Genomic DNA, 9,626 nt, shown 5'->3' with positions numbered 1-9,626 from the left:
ATGCAGTCACTTGGGCCTTCTGGCTCTGACTCTAAGTAACTAGCCATTAGACTAGACAAGCGCTTTTGTGTTCATCGAACTTAAGGTCGGTCAAGAATTTCATGCTTATGACAATAATGCTTATGTCAATTAGATCTAATCTTTTCAGCTTGCGTTAAACACGCTAATACCATTCTAGACTCATAAGCCAATACCATACGATCAGTGCTCAGTACTACTGCCGAACTTGACTAATAAGTCACAGCTTCACAATCAATACCGACACCATTGCTGATTCTGACTATGGAGTTAGTTCCATTCACAGATAAGCAAGACTGCTAAGCATTTAATATGCAATCAATGTTCACATATAGAGCACTCAACATGCTTCATGAATAACCATGCATGTCACATACTGGGTGCATCTTTCTGACCTCTGGTATGAACGTGAAATAATAAAAGAACGACCCTTGAGAACGATCAGTCCTTTGATCCCTTAGCAATCACCTAGTCATAACCAGATATGGAATTCCATCAATAAAATGAGTAATAAAAGGTTCCCAGAGCAAGACTTAGCCTCTGGGACATCGAATCCTACAATACCGGGTAGTAGGAACGATCCCGAGGCCTGAGGTTTGAGTTCCCATGATTAAAACACAATTCTAGCAAAAAAATGCCCTGAAGCGCCGTGGCCCCACTCAGACCTGCGCCGCGGCCCGCCGCCTCCCTACAGAGGCCGAACCTAAATTGCCTGTGCCTAGCGCCTAGCGCCGTAGTGCTCATACCTTGCGTTGCGGCCCTAACTGCCTACACAGCAAGCCTCCTCCTTCATCAAGCCTGGGCCGCGACCCCCAAGAATAGGGTCGCGGCCCGACCACGAACCCAACTAAAAACCTCGTTTTTCCTCTATTAAATCCTTCCAAAAATCTACTCAAACATCTCCAAATCCAACAATCAAAGTTTCCAAACATCCCAATGATCCAAAATCAACAAATCTTGAGGCTCAAACAAATTACAAACTCATCAACACATAAAATCAAATTCAAAACATAGAAACTTGAAAACTCAAAACTTAAAGCTTGGATTACCTCTTATTGAGTTATTTCTTGCTAAATCCTCCAGTTAAAAAGCTTCTAATCTTTCCTAGAATCACTATGCCTCGATCCTCGCTTGAATTTGTGTCCTAAAACTTAAGTTTCCTTAGAAAATGCGAAGAACAGTAAAAAGGGGTAACGGGAGAAAAAGAAAAGGTGTTTGTACTTAGTTTTCCTTCTGACAAGTTACATCAAGCTTAAGTAACCTCAAGTAAATCCTAAAGCTCGGGGTCCCAAAAACACCCCCTAGGTAAAATAGTGAAAACTCCTAGAATTTCCTCATGATCTCACTTACTCCCAATATATCATCAAATAATTATTCTCATTATCCAATAACCTAATAATTGACCCCGTTATGACAAAACCACTCAATGGCATTAAAAGATCGTCTCATGCCGAATAACTCGAAAAATATCCACATTATAATGTTGCCTCATCAATAATTCACCAACATGCATGAAAATATACAAATATGCCCTCAACGAGCCAAATTACCAAAATGCCCTTATCAAGAAATGTGGACCCACATGCATGCATTTATAATCATATAATAATATAATTCACATAAACATGCACATAATCATATAATGGCATAATAAATCAATTATGGCCCTCCCGACCTACTAATCCGACCATTAAACCTCATTAGGGATTTTTAGGCATTACAACTATCCCCTCCTTAAAGAAATTTCGTCCTCGAAATTTACCTGAATAGCCCGGGATACTTATTCTGCATATCTGACTCCAGCTCTCAGATCGCTACCTCGACCTTGTTGTTCCTTCGTAGTACCTTAACCAAAGGTATCGTCTTAATCCTAAGGACCTTGTCCTTTCTGTCAAGTTGCAGGTCTGGTTGCTCCTCATAGGAGAGACTTGCCTCAAGCTCCAGATCTTTGTAACTCAAAACATGAGTCACATCTGATACATACCTACGAAGAGCTGAAACATGAAGTACGTTATGCACGGCCGACAATGCCGGTGGTAAGGCCAACCTGTAAGCCACCTAACCAATGCTCTCCAGGGTTTCAAATGGACCTACATATCTAGGGCTCAGCTTGCCCTTCTTCCCAAATATTCTCACCTCTTTCCATGGTGAAACTCTAAGGAAGACATAGTCTCCTACTTGGAACTCCACGTTCTTGCGCTTGGGATCTGCATAACTTTTCTGTCTATTATGAGAAGCAAGCATCTGAGCTCTAATCTTCTCAATGGCCTCACTAGTCCTTTGAACTGCCTCAGAACCCAAGTATCTACTTTCTCCTGTCTCATCCCAATGAATGGGAGATCTGCATTTCCTACCACACAACTGTTGTTGTAGGAAAATTCTATCAAAGGTAGATACTTACTCCAGGATCCACCAAAGTCTAGCACACATGCTCGCAGCATGTCTTCTAATATCCGAATCGTCCTCTCAGATTGTAAATCCGTTTGAGGATGATAAGCTGTGTCCCCGTGGCCTTCTGTAAACTCCCCCAGAACTTGGAAGTAAAAGTGGGTCTTTATCTGACACGATCGACCTCGGTGCTCCATGGAGGTGCACGATCTCTCTCACATAGAGATTTGCATATTGGTCAACTGTATAAGTAGTCCTCACTGGTAAGAAGTGATCTGATTTGGTATAACGATCCACAATAACCCAAATAGAATCATGTTGACCAACAGTCCTGGTTAACCCCACCACGAAATCCATCGTAATGTCCTCCCATTTCCACTCTGGGATATCTAGAGGCTACAATAGCACTGCCGGCCTCTGATGCTCATCCTTGACCTGTTGACATGTCAAGCACTTAGCCATATATTCTACTACATCCCTCTTCATCCCAGGCCACCAATACAGTGATCTCACATCCTAATACATCTTCGTGGTACCTGGATGCAAAGAGTAAGGAGTAGTATGAGATTCATCCAGAATCTCCCATCTCAAAGCAGTGTCTAACCGAACACATATCCGACCCTTGTTCTCAACAAGCCTAAATCAGATACTGTATAATCTTTGGACACTCCAGCCAAAACATCCTCTCTTATCTTGGTAAGTTGTGGATCACTTAACGAACCTTCCTTTATTCTCTCCAATAGCGTAGACTATAGCGTAATATTGGCCAGCTCGCCCACCAGCAGCTCTATACTAGCTCTAGTCATATCTTTTGCTAACTCTCTGCCTATCAGCCTTGCACTGTAAATTTGTCCCAGACCCTTCCAGCTTAAAGCATCAGCTACAACGTTGGCCTTTCCTAGATGATACAAAATCTCACAATCATAATCTTTTACTAATTCCAGCCAACACCTTTGTCTCATGTTCAAGTCCTTGTACATGAAGAAGTATTTCAGACTCTTGTGGTCAGTGTAGATCTCACACTTCTCCCCATAAAGGTAATGTCTCCATACCTTTAATGCAAAAACCCCAACCGCCAACTCTAAATCATGAGTCGGATACCTCTGTTCATACTCCTTCAGCTGACGTGAGGCATAAGCAATCACCTTTCCTGCCTGCATTAAAACACAACCCAAACCTTGATGTGAGGCATCACAGTAAATCAAAAACTTCTCCTGATCTGTTGGAAGACTTAGAACCGGAGCTGTAACAACCTCAGTTTCAGTTCCTAGAAGTTGTTCTCACACCTGTCTGACCACACAAACTTCTGGTTCTTACGTGTCAGCTCAGTCAATGAAGTAGCAATCTTAGAGAACCCTTCCATGAAACACTTGTAATAACATGCCAATCCATGGAAACTTCTAACGTCTAAAGCATTCTTTAGCCTTGGCCAATCTCTGATTGCCTCTATCTTTGCTGGATCTACCTTAATCCCCTCCTTACTGACAATGTGCCCAAGAAAGATACCTGAGATAACCAGAATTCACACTTCTTGAACTTTGCAAACATTTTGTACTCCCTCAGTCTCTGTAGAACCAACCTCATATGTTGCTCATTCTCTGACTCTCACTGAGAAAAAACCAGGATATCATCGATGAAGACGATCACAAACTGGTCCAGATAATCCTTGAACACTATATTCATCAAATCCATAAAAGTAGCTGGGGAATTAGTCAATCCAAAAGACATGACTAAGAACTCATAATGCCCATATCTAGTGCGAAAAACAGTCTTTGGTCTGTCTCCCTCCTTGACCGTCAACTGATGATAACCAGAACAAAGATCTATCTTTGAGAATACCATTTTACCTTGCAACTGATCAAACAAATCATCTATCCTTGGTAGAGGATACTTGTTCGTAATTTTTAACTTATTCAGTTCTCTATAATCAATACACATCCTCAGAGAACCATCTTTCTTCTTCACAAGCAGAATTGGTGCACCACAAGGTGAGAAACTAGGTCTGATAAAACCCAAATCCAACAGCTCTTGCAACTGTAATTTCAATTCTTTTAACTCAGCTGGGGCCATTCGATAAGGTGCTCTAGACACTGGCTTCATCCCTGGTGCCAATTCTATCACAAACTCAATCTCTCTATGTGGTGGTAACCCTGGTAAATATTCTGGAAACACATCTAGAAACTCATAGTTTGGTCTCTTCTGGTCTCATTGGCATGATCTGAGTGGTGTCCTCCACACTTGCTAAGAATCATATGCAATCCCCTTGCAATAAATCTCTAGCCCTCAAAATAGAAATCATAGGTATGCAGGGTCCATGCACAATACCAATAAACACAAAAGGATCCTCACCCTCAGGCTTAAAGGTGACCATCTTCCTTCTGCAATCTATGGTTGCCCCATACTTCACTAACCAATCCATACCTAGAACCATGTCAAAGTCAGTCATAACTAACTCTATCAAATCCACTAACAACTCTTTGCCCTCCACTGTCATTAGCAAAAATCTGACCCATCTTCTGGATTCTACTAACTCCCCAGTGGGTAACAAGGTCCCGAACCCCACAGCATAATAATCACATGGTCTACACAATCTATCAATAATTCTACTAGTAACAAAAGAATGTGTAGCACCAGAATCAATCAAAACAGTATAAGGGGTTCCAACACTAAGAAGCTGACCTGTAACTACTGAGGGTGAAGCCTCATCTTCTGCTTGAGTCAATGCAAACACTTGAGCTGGGGTCGAGCTGTCCGCCTTTCTGGGTTCTTCCTTTCTTGCTTTTGGGTAGTCTTTCTTGAAATGTCCCACTGCCCCACATAAGAAGCAAGCCTTTTCCCTAAAATCCCCTAAATGGTGCCTCTTTCACCTAGGGCACTCAGGACAAGTCTTCCAAGCCTCACTGCTACCCTGGCGACCCATTGTAATACCTCATGGTCGCCTATCATGATCTGGAGCTGGGAAAGTATCAGGAACCTTTCTCTTCTGATCACTGGGGCCTCAACCCCTACTAGAACCCACAAATGGAGGACATGTCATCCTTAACTCTCTTCTAGATGCATTGTCCCACTAGATCTTGTTCTCTGCACTCTCAGTTGTGAGCGCCTTCTCCACCACCTGTGCATAAGTAGTTACCCCTGCCACAGTGGTGATATGAATATCTCAGGCTAATCTAGGTTGTAGCCCCTGGAGAAATCTTTCCCTTCTAGTCCCATCAGTGGGCACCAACTCCACGGTATACCTTACCAATCTATCAAACTTCAGAACATATTCAGTTACTGTCAAACTCCCCTAAAGTAATCTGATGAACTCTTCCGTTTTAGCAGCCCTGATGGCATTATTATAATACTTCTTGTTGAACAGAGTCTGAAACTCTTCCCAACTCATGGCATTAATGTTTCTTGTCTAGGATATAACTTCCCACCAAATTCAGGCATCCTCCCGAAACATGTATGTGGCATAGGCCACCCTGTCATTAGTAGACACCCTCATGAAGTCAAGGATGGTGGTAATCATATTCATCCACTGCTCAGCCTTAGCAGGATCTGCACTGCCCTCAAATACTAGAGGTTGTTGTTTCCTGAACCTTTCATAAAGAGGCTCCTATTTACTCCCAACCTCTGGCAGCTGCTCAACTATTGGCACCGATACAGGTGATGCCTCTGGCAGATTTTACCATGCATGAACCTGTTGTTGTCTCAGGAGGTGAATTTCACTTTCCTACCTCAATATTCTAGCCTGTAAATCAACCAGCAACTAGTGTCAGTCTTCAGTAACTGACTGTGGAATCTGACTTTGGTCATTCTCTTGACCCTATCTATTATTCTATCCTTGACCATCCTGGCCAACTGATGAATCTGTCTATCTTGGAATCATTCTTATCAACTTATACTATGCTCTAGCAATATCAATACTAATAAGTTTTCTCTCGTGACCTTTCTTCTCCCATGGCAAAGAAGAAGAAAAAGGTTAGGAAACTGGTTACTAGAGCTGATGATCACGGTTTGCCTTCAATCCAAAGTTTGAAAGCTCCATCAGAAGAGGTGACAGAAGAGGAAGTCGGTGATGAGGACACCCAGATTCAGGGTAAAACTGGAACTGAACTAGATTTGGTGAAGGCTGCGAAAGAAATTGTTCAAGACGGGGAACCGATTATGGCTGGGTCATCTTTTACTAGCTGGGCGAATAAAATAGAAGGTGGTGACTATCAATCATTGGCACAGAAGCACTGGAATCAATTTAAAATGAGTAAGCTATCCTTCGGTGATCAGAAATTAGACTATGCAGAACCTCTTTTTAAGGATGGGAAAAGGATTGCATTGATTGATGAGGAGGGAGTAAGAATAGAGTCAGCTAACTGGGACTCAGCTGTCATCTGTATGGTGCTTAGAGCTAACCCTCCTCTGCCGATTTTTGAAGGTTTCATCAAGAGAGTTTGGGGTCACTTGGGGATTGCTCAAATTGCTAGAATGTCCATGGGTCTAGTAATGGTAAAATTTAATGATGAGGCTACACGCAGTCATGTTTTGGAAAATGGCAGTCTTCATTTTGACAGAAAATCGGTGATTGTTCGACCTTGGACAACAGATTTGAATGCGATTCGTTTGGTCCGCTCAGTGCCGTTATGGATCAGATTGCATGACCTTGGTCTTCAATATTGGGGAAACAATAGCCTTAGTGCTCTAGTGAGCACTATAGGTAAGCCGATAATGGTAGATAAGTTTACTCAAGAGAGAACCAGAGTACAGTTTGCTAGAGTGCTGTTGGAGATGGAACTTTCAGATAATCCTCCTAGAATTATTTATTACATGAATGAGTTTAGTCAACTTGTGGAACAAGGGGTGGAGTATGAGTGGTTACTAGTCAAATGTAAAAGTTGTGGAAATTATGGACATGTTATCACTGATTTTCGCAAGAACCAGAAGGGTCAGTTGGATCCTAAGGCTACTGAACCTAGCTGTTCTCAAGTTCAGGAAAAGGAGAAGACTAAACAGGTAGAGACTACAACAACGGCTAAGGCATCAGATCTGGATATTAATACAGTGGCTGGTCAAGGTCCTTCGTCAAGCAACAAGGAGATGGCTGAGGATCTAATAGTTGATAAGGGACAAGTTTCACAGAGCAAGTGGCATACGCCTAAGAGAACAGGGAACATAAATGGTCAAAGGGGTGGAAACAGTAATGTTAATAGTCATAAAGATGAGGCTCAGAATAAAAGTTTGACAAATGTTTTTGGGGCACTACAGGAGCAGGCAGAGAGAATTGTAGCTGACAGGGGTAATTTGCAAACTTCTTATGGATAGTTGCAATATTCTTTGTTGGAATATCAGGGGATGGAATAACCTGAAAAAACAAGAAGCTATGTTAGATATCTGTAGTAAGAATAAGGTTGGAATTGGAGCTATTTTATAAAATAAAATGAAGGTTACCAGAGTGCAGGAAGTAATGGAGAATAAATTTAGGAACTGGGATTACTTTTCTAGCCCGGTGATTGAGGGAAGGATTTTGATTATTTGGAGGAAAGTGTTTGTCAAAGTTAGTGTTTTAGAGGAGAATGCTCAGTTTGTTCACTGCCTAGTTAAAATGGCAGGTCACAAAAGCTCCTTTAATATTACATTTGTCTATGGAAGAAATACTTTGGAAGAGAGGAAAACTTTATGGAATGGTTTATCTCAAATAGTTTGTCCGGCTACCCCTTGGTTGGTTCTTGGGGACTTTAATGATATTTTTACAGCTAGAGGAAGAAATGGAGGTAATTCAGTTTCTTCTACTGAAATGGTTTATTCTTCTCAATGGCTATCTTTGTCTAATCTAGAAGCGCTTAAGAGTATGGGTTCGTTTTATACCTGGACTAATAATCAAGATGGGGAAGCTAGAATCTACTCTAAAATAAATCATGCGTTCATAAATGAGGAGTGGTTAGATGGATTTCCTAATACCACTGCTGTCTTTAAATGGGAGCCTTATTCTGATCACTGTGCGTGTACTATTTCCATTCTGCCTGTGGAAGATTTGGGTACTAAGCCGTTTAGATTTTATAATTTTTGGACTGAGCATAGGAATTTTAAGCAATTGGTCTTAGACAACTGGAGGCAGCCATTGAAAGGAAGTGGGCTGAAGGCTATTTACCTTAAGTCTATGAGATTAAAGCACAAATTGAAGAGGTTTAATTTGGACTGTTTTGGGGATTTAGGAGCTAATTTTCATTCAGCCAAAAGTGCCTATCAGGAAGCAATGTTCCAAGCTCAACTTCAACCTCATAATATGACATTCCAGGACAGGGTTAAGATTTCATCGGAAGAATTCAGATTTCAAGAAAAACTGTACCATAGTTTTTTAACTCAAAGAAGCAAGATTAATTGGCTGCGTCAGGGGGACATGAACACAGCGTTCTTCCACACTAGTTTGAAGAAACGTAAGGCGGATAATAGCATAGCATAGCTACATATGTTGATGAGCAAGGGAGAGTGATAGATAATTACCCTGAAGTCGTGTCTCATTTTTTGACTCATTTTAAGGGAATAATGGGAAGTCCCAGCTCTGTCACTAAGGAGATAAACAGGATGTATATTGCAATGGGGGATAAACTTTCTCTGGATCAACAGGTTATGTTACTGAGGCCTTTCACGCATAAGGAGATCAGGGAGGCAATGTTCAGCATTTCTAGTATTAAATTTCTGGGGCCATACGGATATGGTTCAGCGTTTTTTAAGGAGATGTGGTCGGAAATTGGAGGTGATATTAGTAATGCTATTCAGAACTTCTTTGAAACAGGGATAATACCTGAGGAGTTATTGAACACATCCTTATCTTTGATTCCTAAAGTGGATAGTCCGAATAGAGCAGTTGATTACAGACCAATCGCGTGCTGCACTACACTTTACAAATGTGTTTCAAAGCTTCTTTGTAGTCGTTTAGCTAAAGTACTTCCTATTCTGGTTCATCCTAATCAAGGAGCTTTTATACAAGGCAGGTCAATTGCTCATAATGTTCTCATCTGTCAAGATCTTATTAGGCACTATAATAGAGCGGTTATCTCCCCAAGATGTGCGATAAAAATTGACATAAGTAAAGCCTATGATACAGTTGATTGGAGATTTATTGAGGAGCTTTTAAAGGCTCTTTGCTTCCCAGCTAGATTTATAGGCTGGATTATGACTTGCCTGTGCAAAACGTCTTATTCACTTATATTGAATGGCAGGAATCAAGGCCAGTTTAGAGG

At 41.4% G+C, this 9,626-nt stretch overlaps 1 protein-coding gene across 1 annotated transcript; it reads left to right on the top strand.

The window, feature by feature from the left end:
- Window positions 1–7,849: 7,849 nt before the first annotated feature.
- Window positions 7,850–8,845, top strand: LOC133792153 (uncharacterized). The gene has a single exon (XM_062230070.1). The coding sequence runs from the start codon at window positions 7,850–7,852 to the stop codon at window positions 8,843–8,845; it is 996 nt and encodes a 331-aa protein (XP_062086054.1).
- Window positions 8,846–9,626: the final 781 nt, after the last annotated feature.

Source organism: Humulus lupulus, chromosome 7 (assembly GCF_963169125.1).
Source record: "Humulus lupulus chromosome 7, drHumLupu1.1, whole genome shotgun sequence".
Classification (NCBI taxonomy): Eukaryota; Viridiplantae; Streptophyta; class Magnoliopsida; order Rosales; family Cannabaceae; genus Humulus; species Humulus lupulus.
The sequence above is the reverse complement of the archived record's forward strand: the minus strand, read 5'-3'. Positions and strand labels throughout refer to the sequence as shown.